Source organism: Amphibalanus amphitrite, unplaced genomic scaffold (genome assembly GCF_019059575.1).
Source record: "Amphibalanus amphitrite isolate SeventyFive unplaced genomic scaffold, NRLGWU_Aamphi_draft 000058F_arrow, whole genome shotgun sequence".
NCBI classification, from domain to species: domain Eukaryota; kingdom Metazoa; phylum Arthropoda; class Thecostraca; order Balanomorpha; family Balanidae; genus Amphibalanus; species Amphibalanus amphitrite.
Genome location: NW_024881554.1, coordinates 147759 through 163412, shown reverse-complemented (window position 1 = coordinate 163412; position 15654 = coordinate 147759). Strand labels below are relative to the sequence as shown.

The 15654-nt window shown below is 54.3% G+C and overlaps 1 protein-coding gene across 3 annotated transcripts in view; it reads right to left on the bottom strand.

Annotated features, from left to right (window-relative positions):
• Positions 1–13053, bottom strand: part of LOC122378333 (disco-interacting protein 2-like) — a 73759-nt gene extending 60706 nt beyond the window's left edge. Inside the window, exon 1 of one of the 3 annotated variants that reach the window (XR_006256005.1) lies at positions 12826–13042. Coding sequence is in view for 2 of the 3 variants with exons in the window: in XM_043359289.1 (XP_043215224.1) it covers positions 12826–12910 (85 nt within the window). In the remaining variant the exon portion in view is untranslated. Of the gene's footprint in view, positions 1–12825 lie in introns of all 3 variants that reach the window. The other 2 variants (XM_043359289.1, XM_043359287.1) reach the window with 2 other exon arrangements.
• Between the last annotated feature and the right edge of the window lie 2601 nt (positions 13054–15654).

Sequence of the window (15654 nt, the reverse complement as noted above, 5' to 3'; positions counted from 1 at the left end):
GCGAAGCGGTTACGTCGCCGTCAACAGTGCACAAAGCTACAGCCGCGAGCGCAGGCAAAACCGAGCAATGTTTTGGAAGCTCAAAGGATCAAGTTGCTGATAAACATCACAAACCAACTATCCGAAAAGTACAGCTAGGCAAACCGGCTAAATGTCAGCTGTCTCAATATCTTATCCTGCATCAATAAAAACGCCGACACAGCTTTACCCGGTTGGCCTGATCAGCTCTGATCGCGGATGTCCAAAGGCACAGGGCGATTCCACCGCGACTGTCGAGGAATCCACCTCAGTGTTCACTGCCCTCACCAATGTCCTGCAATCTTGCACAATCGAGAAAAGGTGACTGTCCTGAAGCTTAATTATAAAGGCGTACTAAATTCCTTTAAACAAAGCTGCATTTCCCAGCTAACAGATTGCCCGGTTTATCAACCAGGTCACCATGCTTCCAAGTCAGATCAACGCCAAATTGACACTGCTGCTCATCACGACACCAGTCGTAGGTCTACGAAATCAGGGTCCTGCTGCGACCGAGCCTGGGTGGACGGAAGACTCTCTCCTCTTGTGTTTAGAAAAGCATTAAGCCACCAAATACAGGTAAACACGCACAAAGGACCTCGCCGTACGCCCGCGCCCACCAGCGCCTGTTTTGGTCACCTCTCTCCGAGCCCCGTAACCTACCCCATAAGGCGCTTCTGAGATGCGCTCCAGCCCGTGCGTGATACCAGAACACATGCCAATTCAGGCGATCGGCCGGCACATAACAATACAAAACCCGACCTTATCAAAACATCGCCAGACGCCCATCAACTTTATCAAGACATCGCATTTGGATTATTGACCATCGTTACGATATTACGGCATTGAACATTTGGCAACATTATAGCAAGAGCAAGTCTGCATGAAGTAATGTCTGGCCATCTGGTTTACAGCTAAATTACGGACCCGAGACGACGTGTTTATTGCTGCGTCACATGCTGGAGCGTAATAATAATGGAATGTTCCGTTTTGTTTATACAGTGTAGTTGCTGGGGCCATTGCGGTGAAGCAGATTCCAGGCGGCAACACGTGACTGTCGCGGTCTCCAAGCCCAGTCGTCACGTCTTGTCCCTTGGGGTGTGGGACCAGTGTGTGTGTGGGGATATGGGATATGAAGGTGGAGATAGAGGACAGGAATGTACAGACTGTCAGTTGTCACACGGATGTCTCCAGGGCAGCAAAGAAAGGGAGCAGAGCTGTTCAGACAGGATGGACGGTATAGGAACGAACAGAAGTCACCAGCCATGGCCCATGTAGACACTAGACACCACTGGCTGTTGCGAGTGCGACAAGATGAGATGGGTGCAATGATAGCACATCTGGCATATCTGCGTTACTAAGCGATATTTATAGAAAGCTAAGTTAATTTAGGCAATATGGTCCCGATACACCAAAGCAATCTTACAAATAAAGCACTACGGATGGTCATGTTTTATTATTTTCGCCTAAACACAAGGATAAAACTTCTTTTAAACGACATAGTCCTCTATGACATCGGTTCGTTTATCTCAGAAAAAAAAACGCACTCATATCACCGCGAACCATTCCCGCTGCGACCAGTCATCTAACATTCCAGATAACACAGCTCCTTAATTATAAATACGATGGTATAGCCGCGCACAGTCTGCAGACGCCGGGCTGGAAACGGGACAACTTCCAGAGCCGGTGACAGGACCCTGCTGTCGGAGTCAGCGTTTTTCCACGGACCGAAGCAGGCGGGGCGAACAGCGCACCGAGCCGGCTGAGGTTCGAGGAAGCGTCGCCGCCGCCGGGACTGGACTAGACGCTGAACCAGTCTCACAGCGTACGACCGACGCGCGATGTTCGGTGGATATCTTTCGTCGCATCAAGAACTCGATCAGCCTCGCGTAGTCGACCGATGGTCAGTGGTCATTGCACTCGTAAGTCGGTGGTTTCTGGTCAGCACTGCGCCAACACCAGTCAGACTGGCATCCAGCCACACTTCTCTGGAATAAAACCTAAAAAGCCGACGTGGTGATGGTCCAGCCAGTCAGCCTTCTCCTCTGCTGTGCTAACGACCGGATGTTGATCAACGGGTCAAACCACAGCAACAAACTCACCAGCTTACCAGCCCGCTCACCCGGTAAGCACCCGTCAAACTCCACTGCTCACCGAGCCCGGCACTGGTCACCGAGCGATATCGGGCGGCACGTGCAGGCTCGCTCGGTACCCGTAGCACGCGCCTCGCGAACCGGTCCGTGCGCCCCGACACGGCGCCGGCCCGGTCGGGTCGCGGCGCCCGACGGGGTAATCTGGGTTAGACACGGTGAACTGGTAGTCAGAGCAAGTAGCGCAGACTACGTGAGGTCACTGGTGGTTTCACTGAAGGCAACATCGGCACCGACATCAAAAAGTACCTAGCAGACACTGCTGTCTCGGTGAAAAAGTGAAGCAAGTGGAGAAATGAATCACATCGGGCAAGGAACACATGATGTGTCGTCTAACCTCAGCCTTATCTAATAAAATCCCCCGAGTCTCCGAAGACCGGAAGACGGGTCAACAACCGACGCGCAAAAGCCATGACACCACAGCTTGTAAGCTTCCGCAAATACCATCCACCCAACAACTGGGTAATCATTTTAAACCAAAGACCAGTTATACACCGTCCAACCACACACCATCGACAATCCCCGGCTTTCTTTCCCCAGCGCTCGGTCCACCCCGCAGCAGACTGGTGCGGGCAGTCGGGTGCCGCGGTGGCGGTTTTCCTCCTACACACACCCGTACCGATCGTGCCGTGGTCCGGTCCGACGGCGAGCCGTGGTCCGGTCCGACAGCGAGCCGTGGTTCGGTCCAACGGCAAGCCAGGCGAGTTCGGCCATATTCGGGCGGTCCACTTCCTCCCGGCTTTCACCAGGGTAGAGCGGGTAGACTGACCAAAGGTGGCCCGCTGGGGACGATATGGCACACTGTGCCGTCACAGGTCAGCGGGGCATCCCCGAGTGTGAATACTAGCGACAGCCAGCAGCAAGATCATGTCAAAGTTGCAAGCTGTTCAATCGTTCAAAACATAGCGAGAACCTGACTGGACACTGTTCGATTGGCTAGAGCAGCCACTGTCTGATCGATCACGACTTTCCGTGAAAACGCAACAGCAGTGAGTTTGAATTAGGATTGCGCGCCGAGCAACGTTTGATTAGATAAATCGAACTCGGAAGCAAGTACCTATACGGGGTGCACGTCACTTATCAACGTTCTGCAATTCCCTTCAAGCTGACGTTTGCTAAAAGGATAGTGATTTTCCCTTGGCATTTGAACAGCGGGAATGAATTTAAATTGATTAGCTCATAGATCCACAGTATTCCCCTTGGGATCACCAATGGACCGACTGCGCATTCAACCAATTCAATCAACACTAATTTCGCAGTGAGGTAATCACACTCTTAACCCTATTAGTGGCAGGGGGGGTTGTTTTTATCCACCCCTCAGGTTTTTCGGGAATATCTCCGAAACCGCTGAAGCTACGATGCTGAAATTTTCTGACTTTTCCTAAAACTAAATTGGGCACATTCCCTGAAAATTTCAAGTTCATAACTTTTCCAGGGGCGGCTCCAGAACACTGGGAATTGGGGGGTCCTATTCGTGAAGCGAGTCATTTGGGCGAAGATCACGATGCTGCACCAGTTTTACGAACAGTGAATAAAAGGTATCATGTGATAACATATACAGTTATTGTGCATCCTCTTTTGACACGTTTTTGCTATAATAGGCGGATCCAGGCGTCCAAAAAGGGGGGTTATGTTTTACCTCCCAACATAGGTGCCCTGACACCGCCTATGCATTACCAATACAATTTTAGTCGTTCTCTCATAAGAAAATTATAACATAACAAGACCATTACCACCCTTTTTAGAAACAGTACCATCAAAAACCAGGGATGCGGAGCCGGAGCCGGAGTCGGAGCCGGAGCCGCCGGAGCCGGCATATTTTGCCCGGAGCCGGAGCCGGAGCCGGAGCCGTGAAACAATATAGCCCGGAGCCGGAGCCGGAGCCGGAGCCGCCAAAAAAGGGGCGACTCCGGCTCCTTTTTATTTTTTGAAGAGGAAAAAAATAATTGACCTAGTTCGGTTTGACAGTACAAAGCAGTAAAACATATGGTACTATTGGTCTCAAGATAAGAGCCCAGGCGACCTGTAGTTTTGATGCGGTGAATACCTCACCCTCGCCACAACTCGAGTGGGGGTGGCGCTGGCTGGGAGGAGGGGTGCACTCGGCCCGAGTTGTGGCGAGGGCAATGGTATTCACCGCATCAAAACTACAGGTCGCCTGGGACCTTATCTTGAGATATAGTACGTCATGGGCCATCAAGTGAATGAAAAAAGCCGAATATCCCCAGTATCCCACAGTACGCAATGAACTTCCTGTCTGCTCTTCCCCCCCCCCCCCCCCCAACGTCTACTGCATCCCCAGAACATGAGGACCGGACGGTCATCAGGTGACGGCCATTGTTTTTAAGCCAGTGCAGTGGACTGCGACTCCCAGCACCGTCTCTTCCCACCCCCACCCCCACCCCCCAATGCAGCTGAGACGGGTGTCAGCTTACGATGGTTCAGTGAACTCCGATTCGCGGCGACTGCGTTTCCAATGCTATCGCTTCCTAGTCCTTTGTTCCTAGTCCTGTTGAGAAAAATAGCCTTAGTGGCTAGTTGTTATGCAAATACAGAAGCAACGTGTACCAATCCAATTTTTCTTCCACCCGTATTTAATTGATTGCATAGCCCAGCCAGCAATTCGCTTGGGCTGAACTGTGGCAAGCGTCGGGCAGCTTGGGCTTAGCTTGGGTTTGCCCACTTTGATCAAAACCAATGTATTTTTTACTAGGGCTGAGCGGGGGCATGCCGCAGCTATGCCCACGTGCGGATAGCAGTAGCTCAGCCCGACATCTGCCCGCGCATCCAAAACAGGCTTAACTTGGGCGGAGCGCGGGCTGATCAAGCTGGCTGTGTCCTTTGGCTAACTGGAGTAAAGCCGGAGCTTAGCCATACTTGTTCGGCTGTTCGCGCATGCGCAGTTCTGCGCCAATCATGTGCAGCGTTTGTGACAGTCTGCGCGCTGTGCGACGAAACGACACACCGGTGTTGGGGCATTTGGTGGTTGATGTTTGGGCGCGTGTGAGAGCGCGAAAAAGGGATAGTGCTCACTGCTCTTATCAAGTGGACTGGCATGGAGTTTTACGGTAGGTAAGTGTATTGAATGGTGCGCTTGATCGTATGTAAACGTCATGATTTTGACTGAGTTTCACACCATCAAACATGAAGCTGAATAGCTGTTCAGCCTGGCGACTCATACCCTCGCTCAGAAAAGCTGCATTCCGTGCCTTTATATCTTTGTGAAATACCAGCACTTCTGACCCAGGAAAATGAAATACGAAACACAAATATTTATCTACTTATCACCGAGCACGCTCATTCTCTGTCCGCATTTAAAATCAAATGAACATTTTATACGGATCAATGAGAAGTGCTTTTACAGTATTAATGCATCAATAAGTTATTTTTCAAGCAAACATGCAATGTAAATTAAACCAATGAATCTCTTTTTCAGGTACGTACCATTAGAGCAAATGGTTCAAAAAATAAAATAGTTATACAAACCAGGACCGGGTGGACGCCGCAGTCGCCCTCGCCAAGTGGTTTAGCGGAAACTGCCTGCTTATAATTAAGTAGGTATACCTATGTACATAGTTATACGGAAACTGCGCCGAAAACTGGCCGGCCACCTACTGCAGATGTGTGTGTGTGGAGGAGCCAGACGCCTCCAAAGCTCCCATTCACCAGAGTGAAGTTCCTTATAAACGATTGTTTGCTTATTGCTTTATGTCTTATGAGCGATTACTTGCTGTCCTTACTTTATGCTTTCGGTTGAGTGCTTAACCAAGTATTATGAACGGGGAGGGAGGCTAGCGGGCCTTGTGATTGTTTTATAGTTTTGATGGCGTTTTTTCATGACTCATGCCATATTACTGCTGCAGTTTGCAGTCCACTGTTTCATGTATTTGTGTTTCATTTGACGTGTTTGTAGTCGTTTGAAATATACATTCAATCAAAGTCAACCACTACTTTCCTTTTGCAATGCTCGAGCCTCGATGACCGGTTAACAGAGCATATGAGTGACCGTAACAATGTTAAATATGCATTGAAACCGCACAACCTGCTGAAAGTGCATTGGCTGCTCCTTGCTACTTGATCCAGTGTGAAGCAAAAGCAAGATGAAGTCAAGTCGAGACTTGAGAAAACAGGAGCCGTCACTCGAGCCGAACCCGAGCAAAGCCACAGCAGTTTGCAATGTATAAACCCCATTCACTTCTATGGCTTAAGTCGGGATAGACAGGGCACACAGAGTGGGCTTGCCGGAGTTCAGCCCGCTCGGGCCCAGAGTAATCTCCATTATATAAATGGATTCACTGCTCGGGCTTAAATCGGGCTAACGCCAATCGTCGCTCAACTAGGGCTAAGCTACGGCTGTCCGGAGCTCGCAGAGCGGGCATACCTCCGGCAGAGCATGGGCTTTAGTCGGCGTTTTTGTGTCATACGCCGACTTTAGCCCAAGCCCCAGCCGACTTTAGCCCGACTAAAAATCTCGGGCAATCCGAACTTGAGCCTGCTTGGGCCCGGAGCAAAATTGCTGGCTGGGAGGGGATGTACTGAGACGGAGCCGGAGCCGCCGGAGCCGGAGCCGCCGGAGCCGGACCATTTTACTCGGAGCCGGAGCCGGAGCCGGAGCCGCCATAACATTTCACCCGGAGCCGGAGCCGGAGCCGGAGCCGATTTTTTTCTCCGGAGCCGGAGCCGGAGCCGGAGCCGTCTGAAATTTCCACGGCTCCGCATCCCTGTCAAAAACCTTATTTACTATACTTTTTGTGTACCCCCAATCTCAATGATCTGTATCCGCCTATGATTTTTGAAAATGCATATTTTTAGGATCCATGTGAATTCCTGGTTCATTCTCTATCGATCGGCAAAAGTTGCGTTAAGATTGGTTCAGAAACCTGGCCGTGATAAACAGTCTAAAATGTATCTGCAATTTGCCCGTTTTTACCCCCCTCTACCCCCCCTATTGACATTTTTTAATTTTTATTTTTTAGAAATGTAGATCACGTTGAGCGAAATCGAATGCCGTTTGAATTTTGAAAATCGGCCCGTTAGATCTCGAGATATCAAGGGGGGGTCGTAAACAGCCCCCCCTGCCACTAATAGGGGGTAGCCAGGAGCCTGCCACTAATAGGGTTAAAGCGCTGATTCTTTGTTTCTAAAAAGTTCAGCACTTGGCGCACTTTTACAACCTTTTGTGGTCATGACCTTTAGCCAACCTTTGCAGCTTCTGTGAAGCACGCTGGTCGAAACCTTTCTGACGAGCCGGCACTTACGGTCTGCTGACGGTGAAACGACCGACTTCGGGCCCGCTGCCAGAACCCTAACGCCACTTGACGGACAAGCGCTGCGTTTAACAGCGGCCCGTCAACCAGCCGCCACTCGCGGTGCAGCCAGTCAAGAGTGCACTCGTCGGTAGCGGCGGCGATAGCGACGGGCCGGCGGGGAAGGTGCTCGCAAGCCCTGGGCGTCACGTCGGCATCACGTGACCTTACACTAGCGTCACGCCGCCTGTTGTCGAGTCACCATAACTGAGCTCGTCCGTCACCTTCAGCCACACTGCCAGAGCCACGCCTCCGAGCGCCCTTGCGGCGACCAGCCATGGCCGCCTCCGCAGCCCTGGCAGGGATGGTGGAAACGCGCCCACGTCAGGAGGTTATCTCAACCAAATCTTTACCGGATCACCGGAATGGTTTGAAACATTTACAAACAGTTCGGCATGCCTATGACGTCATGGTGAATCAGTGTGGGTGGCGTGAGCTGGTTCGGGAGACGGCCAACGCAACTAGCAGAAGTTAGCGCGTCGAACTTGGGACGTACTCTCAGCTCTATCAGCCTGAAGCCAGTCTCCCGATGAGCCGCTGACAGCGGCGCAATGAGTTGGCCAGAAGATGGAGTCACTCGTCCACACTGTCCAATGTCCATTAAAGTTGGACCAAGTTTCCACCCAAGTCTCGTCTCTACACGAGCCGTGGCGACAGAAGGTCTAATCTGTTCCACGGGATAACGGATCGCCCCACTCGGCTCGCACCAGAAACTTCAAACGACGCCGTTCTACGTCAGGGAGAAAAGGAAATCTGACTCAGTCACTGGCTAAATGGGTAAAATAGCTAGACCATGTCACATTCAAGGGATCATAAAACAAGAAAATCAACCAAAATATTACGGCAATAAATTTCTGGAGACCTGTGTTCGCTCTTCTATCACTTTCAGGAATCAACAATGGAAAATGATGTTCCACTAATCTCTCTAGCAACAAAGAATGTTTTCCGGCATAAGCGCTTCTAAAAACTTTGTCATATTTGAAAGCTTCACGTCGGATGCATTCAGCAAGTTAGACAGCTTTCCTCCCAGTAGCCATCCAGCCATCCCGTGGAAGTCCAACCCGCGTGGCTACACGGCACCGATCACTGTACGAACCGCGGCCTGGGGACGTAGATGCACGCGGGACCACACTGAACTGATAGTGAGATCAGGGTACACGGATGCGTGCGGCGCAGGACATGGATGCGTGACTCTGGAGGCGGAGAGCACTGTCCCGGAGCCGCGACCCGGCGTGTAAGACATCGATCGGTCCCCGATACGGACAACTACCCGGGCATCATTATCTGCTGTAAACGGTCCGATCAGTCGCTGGGAATGACACATACACCGGTCTCGGGACAATTAACGTGCTCTCCGAGCGGCGGCAGCGGGCAGTTAAAAGTTACGGTTCCACCTTAGGCAAAGGCAGTCCTATGGAGAGATCAATGCATTGACGAGGGTTCAGCAGGGTCGACACCAGATAAAAATATAACACAGACGTGATGAAATTTGTCAACACATTCATCGCATACCATTACTCGTGAACTTTGAGCAGCAACTAAAACATCTACACTTCACACAGCAGCCCTGGGTATCAAGTGCCGTGGTCAGCCTCGCTCCATATGCTCTGGGTTTCGCCATTCCCCATATAGCCCCGGGTCCCCAGGGACAGCCGGCGTGCCGGACCCGCCTCGGCGCGCCGCTCCCAGCTGGGGCGCCCCGCTCATTAGCCGAGCACGGACCCATGTGGGCCACAGCAGGGGCGCCGCCAACAAACAGACGCAAGTGCGGCCGACCGGCCCCTCCCTCCCTCTCTACACACGGCTGTGCAGACCGAGCGAGCCACCGCCGGACCTCACCGCGCACCACGCGACCACCTCGGCCGGTCTCCCCTCTCTACCGACACATGCTGCTCCCTCCGTGCGCTCCCCTCTGCCTCGACTCCCCTCCAACCCACACCTGTTGCCCGTTCTGCGCCGACGTCTGGTCACCCCGGAGCGCTCCCAAGGAGGCACACGCCGCCATGTGCGTGCAGACACCGCCGGGTTAGGTGTCTTCCGGCGGCTCCCCGCGGCGGCCAACGTCGTGAGAACACCCGCTGTCCCTCGCGGCAGGCCGCTCCGCTGAGGTGCAGCCGGCGGCAGCGCGGCAAAAACGAGCTGCCGAGGGCGGCGCAAAAAGGTGGCTGTGGTCGATCGGGTGAGCGAGGATGACGTCCGCCACCCGCCGCCGACAGCGTCGGTGGTGCTGAGGTTCCGACAAGACACACCAGCGCCGTGGCGCCAGTGGCGGCCCGAGACGGTGGTCACAGCCCCGCAGGCAGCGTGTCATGCATCTCAAACAGCCATCTGTTTAGCTGTCCGTCCTCCGAACAATGCAGAGCATATGAATGCATACATTCCCTGAGTGGTGTGACTCATTGCTATCACTGAGAAGCAACTGAGACGGCCACTCAGTGGAAAGTGAGAGGCATGCTAAAATCAACAAATTCTCTCTGGCGCCTGCGTCAGACCCTTCACTGTCCAAATCAGCTGTTTACCCTCAGACGCCGTCTCGACGGGAGGGGTGCGGGAGGGCGCGCTGCGGCACTCTGAGGGACATTCCTCCCGCCGCACGTCACCGGACACCACGTCCGGCGGTCCGTCCGACGCGCGGCGGACGCGTCACCGTCAGACACCAATCCCCGACCCGTCACAGCTGGCCAGCCACGCCACGCCAGCCGGCCAGCCGCTGACCCGACCAGGCGGTACAGAGGGGTGCGCACGGTCAACGGGTTCGACACGGTCTGCACATCACTGAGTCACGAGACACTTGGTGAGCACGGCTGTTCCGGTGCGACGCGGAGTCACGCTGGACGGCTCACTGAGTCACTCACGAGTCACGACTGACTCGGAACGTGCGCTCTCAGAAAGGAAGTCATTAGCTGAACCCAGCTCGCCAGCTGTGCTCGGCTCGTGGTACAAGGGACAAACTTCACGCCCCAGTAGTCCCGACACTGTGTCGTGTCTCGAGGTCTGTTCCGCCCGCGGCCGGCAGCGCTGCCCCAAATGGGGTCTCTGAATGGGCGGACCGGGTGCAGATGCTATCGAGAAGGGCTCCAGTTCAGGGGAGATTCGTGAACGGACTGACACCTCGGCGGATGGAGCCTTTGTCCGCGAAGCCGGCACATCTGCCGAGGTCCTTAACCAGCTGAGGTTCAAGGTAAAGCGTGAATGGATACTTTCTGAGCATCAGAAAAGTGTGAGACTGCTGTGAATAGATCCTGTCAGAGTATCAAAAAGATGAGTGAGAACAAGAGCAGTGCCGTCTAAAAACCACGCGATGAGGCAGCTACTTGGTCCATGAAAGCGTAGCTGACAGCAAAATCTGAGAGCCGGGTTCCCAGTGGAATAACGAAGATCGCGCCGCGGACGGTCTGTTGGAGCTCGGCAAGCCAACTCGGCACTGGGACGGCACCAAAGGATTTCCACAGCTCCTGAAGGCTTTCAGACGGCAGCCATGGCCTGTTCGCCACCTAGGCGACGTTGAACCGTTCAGACAGCTACCGGAGAGCGACCAGACGGCTCCCGGATTTAGCACCGTGTCGAATGCGCTGATCTCGCGTGAAATCGTTTGGCGGCGCCGCCGGGCCGGGCCACCGTTCCCAGTTTGGGGTCGGCGGATCAGTCCGTGAAGTCAACGGAGCGGAACGGTTGGCGGACCCGCCGGACCAGAGGTGGTGGTGGCTGATCACTCAGCGCCGCCCGAAGGTGTGAGACGGTGCCGACTTCTTCCGCCTTCAGAACACAGAGTTGGAGGAAACGCCGATCAATGCAGGGTGAACACAGGTTTGATGTCACGGAAGCATGATAATAATTTCGCCTAGCTTCAGCACAATACACACAAGACCGTAACACATTCGTGTCTTCCTTCCTTTCCCACCGCAGTTTCACCTCGATGGGCTATTCCTGACCAGTTCATGTTCTCGCACTATTCTCAGCTCATATCCTTGTCATCGTTGTTCGAATCCTTGTCAAGCATGCTTCAATATGTCGCTCTACCGTCAAAGGAAGCCCATCGTACCCCTGAGTTCTCCTGCCTCCAAACAGTCCGGATTCTCAGAGCTTCATGTCTTACACCGCTATCACGTCCGGCCAGCTGGCTATCGCGGTACAAGCGCGACTTTTGCGGTACTAGAGTCGCTATCGCACTACCAGCGCAACTATCATGACTTTCAGAGATGAAACGGTCGCGGGCCGCTCTCGAAGCTGTGGAATGTCAATTCTTAGGAGCTGTGAGATGTCACAAGCGACGTCCGTCTAAGCTGGAGAAGGCGAAAACGACCTTCGATCAGCCATCCCTGTCAGCGATCAGCTGACCCACTGGGTCTAATGAGGGCGTCGATGGCTGCCAATACCAGCACACATCGCCCCACTGGGGAGGGCCGGGGAGAGGAGGGGACCGAGGGGAGGGGTGGACCCGTCACTGGCAGCGCAGCCGGACAGATGGACCAAGGCCGACAGCTCGCGGCTACCAGTGGGTCGCAGGGCACCGCCGACCTTCGTCGAGCCGCAGAGCTGGCCTCCACATCAGGCCGACATCCGTCGACCAACGCGCACAGACGCAGTGTAAACTGGAGCAGTTTTACAAACACGCCTGGAATTTCAGAGGTTTACACACGACCTCGAATGTGAACATTTGCAGACACCCCGGCTCCCGAAGATCTCATTCGACGGAAGGGATCAGCAGGACTGCCAAGTCCTTCCCCGGCGACCGCCAAAAGTTACCCCTGTCAGTAGCATCGGAACAACACGACTAACTAGCTGGCACCAGACCACTGACGTGAAACCCAGGATGGGAGCGGTGTGGGGTGCGAGGTTGTCAAATGTCTCGTATCTTCTTAGGTTTAAAATAAGTCACTAAAAGTGATGCAAACTTTGAGGGACATTAAATCATAGAATCATGGAACAAAAGACCCTTGTCAAAATCATGAAAACAGGCCTTAAGTTCACAGCTCGGTATATCCAGCTGCAATGGAGGAACCAGAACTTAGGAGGCCAAATTCTGCTGCGCAACGAAAAAAGCTTAAGGCGCTTAACGCGTATTCAAACAGTCGAAATGCAGCAGACTGGGTCGAGATCAAGTGAAATCCTCTACCACGGCCCTCAACTCAAACGGCCTGTCATGCTGGAGTCGGTCGAGCCCAGCCAACCACACCCGACTGAGGAGCGGCGGAGACCGCCGAGCCAGGGCGGCGTGAAAATAAGGCCGGATCGCTCGCCAGACGTGAAATGGTGTCTAGACGTCGAGCCTGACTGGGGAAATCTCGAACCCTCTGACCCCTGAAAACCTTACCGCCCAGAGCCCTTCGAAATGTCGGATGTTCCACACCTACCTTGATTTTCGTCCTCCAGCTGAGCCAGCCACTGGTTCAGCTCCTCCAGGTCAATGACCTGCGCGGTACGCAGTCCGGCACTCATCCTGGCACTCTCCTGCTTCACACTAGCACCCACAACACACCGGAGATCACTCCTTCGCGACCACACATCTGCGGAGAGACACCCTCGGCTTATCCCCGACAGCGGACGACGCGGCGGCAGCGGCGCGCTCGGCTGCCGCAGAGCCACTGGCGTCTGCCCAGCGCCCGCGCCGGACCCTCGCCGGGCGGCGGCGGCGGCGGCGGCGGCGGCGGCGCACGGGCGGGGGCGGGGGCGGGGGCGGGGGCGGCACGTGGCCGCCGCGCCGGCGGACCGTGTCGGCGCCGACAGGGGCACACGGCCGGCGCGGTGATGGCGTCGACGGGCCGTCACTCAGGCCGGATCATCACCGTGTTCCTGGACGGGGCTACACGAGTTCACACGGGCCGGCGCCGCCCCTGCCACCAGGAGCGCTGGCGACGCTGCAAACTGCACCAATTGCTGCTGACCGTAAAAAGGAAAAGGAAAACTGATCGCCCAGACGAAAACAATTCGGTGGAGGAAATGGAGTATGTCACAGCTACCAACTACGCTGCACTTGCAATGAAAAAGACCCGACGCTAAGCAGTACCAAACGGCTCTTCGTGGTAACCACTCTCGCAGTGATCAATGTTGTTAGATCCAACCACCGATGTTGGTATGTTTAACCTTGAATCCAAGACAAATTTAGCGCCTGCAATGCAGCTGCAGAGTGCGTCAGTAACTCAGCCGCTGGCTATGCGTGGCTCACATCCCGGATGCGTTACGCACTTCACACGCACACACCGCCGGGGGCGATGATGAAACAGCCGTTGGTATCAGAGCGTGCGCATTTTTCCTCCACCAGGGTGTTACTTGTCTGTCTGGGAGGGATCAACGCGAAGTACCTCGAGATCAAATGGGTGGGCGCGGAGCGTCGGTGCGCGAGCTGGGAGGAGGATCAGCCCAGGGCGACGCTGCGGGCTCTCGAGAGACTCAAACGACGACGAGAGAATGCGGGGAACGGCGAGACGGGGCTGCCGTCGACAGCGGGAAGCTCTGATGAAGAAACAATGCGCCCAGAGGCAGACATACGAGCCCGCGGAGAAACAAAGAACCTGCGCTGGCTCCACGACAACGCGGCGGTGGCGGCGGTGGAGGAGAAGAAAAACAGCCGGTCGTCGTCAATAAGGGCTTCCCGCTCCTCCGTCACAAACACCTCTGCCGCATCAGTCGGCACAGAACCGGAGATGAAGCTGTCAGAGCTCACACTGAGGGAGCTGAGACCGCAGTCAGAAGCCGGAGCAGAGGTGAAAAACGAGACAGTGGGGACACGACGGCGTCACAGGGGAAGGATATGTGACAGCTGATGAATGAACGGGTGGAGCGACACAGACGGGAAGAGTGGGGAGAGTGAGGAGAAACGAGGAAGAGAATATTAACGAGACAAATGGCAGAAGAGGGCAGATGGAAAGAGAGGGAAATGGGTAGCGTAAAAGGTGGATGAAGCGGCAAATGAGAACTGAAAGACAGTGGCATGAAACAGATGGTCTACAGAAAAAGACTGCAGTAGATGACCAGAACAAGTGGAACGGACGGGAAAAGTAAATACAACCATGGGACCAAGGTAAGGAGGCGGAGGCTCATATAGAGGAAGATGGAACGCGAGCCACAGAGGGCAGCCGCCATACGAAGAAACGGTGAACGACATGAAGTCAGATCACTAGAGAAGGGTCTATCTAATGTTAGGTCTTTCCAGTACGGCCAAGAAATCTCGTGATATGTCCGAAGATCCTAGGGAATGAATAAAGCGCAGACAGATAAGAAAAAGAGAAGGAAAGAGAATGACAATTGAAAGCGTCACATGGAGGATGCTGCAGCAAAAGCCAGAGCTGACAGAGATTGCAATGTCAGAGCCCAGTGTAGCTAGAAGATAAAGCGTCCGACGGACAGAGGGGAGGTATTCATTGCCGGACTCTCGAGACGCCCCCCGCGGACCTTACGAGTCATTACGTCTGACGGACGGGCAAACAAGGGCCGGTCCGGCCGACCGACCGTCACGAAGTGCCCCCGGGCACGGTCGGCCGAGCTGCCACCGGTCTACTACAGACGGCTAATGGCGCCGGCTGACAGTGATGGCCACAGCCCACGCCCCACAGGTTCAGGCTTACTCCTCTAGCTGGAGGCAGTACGGGGGAGGTTATATAGGACTACATACATAGGTAGGCGTTGGGTTGGTGTAGTCAGACGGGCTGGTCGGGGGCATATCGACACCTTTTTTTAAATCCCCACATTTGTTCTCCGGTGAATTTCAGACAAGTTGGTTAAAGACCTTCAAAAAAGGTACAATCACTCGATTTTTCTCAAGTTTGTCTGTCTTGGCAGATAAAGCAATACCAGAACAGGCCTACGAACACACATATTTGATCAGGATCGGACGATTGGACACTTTTAAAAGGAGATCTTTCGTGCCTCCCGGAAATTCACGGGAGAGCAGATGTGGGGTTTAAAAAAAAAGGTGTCGATATGCCGTCACGGTCCACACAACCCACAACTTCACCGCCAAGCCCAGCGGCTACCAGCCAAAACTGGGAACTGCGAACCACAGCCAGGGACTGCGAGTCACAGTCCGTGATTGCGAGTCAGAGTCGGTGACTAGTCGATCCGCCGTGGAGGTCGCAGCCGCACCCCGCGCGGCCACCGGACGCTGAACACCAACCGGCGTGGTAACGACCAGCGAGTGACGCCGCCGAAGGCCCTGGCACCGCGTCCTGTCCCCGCACACCCAG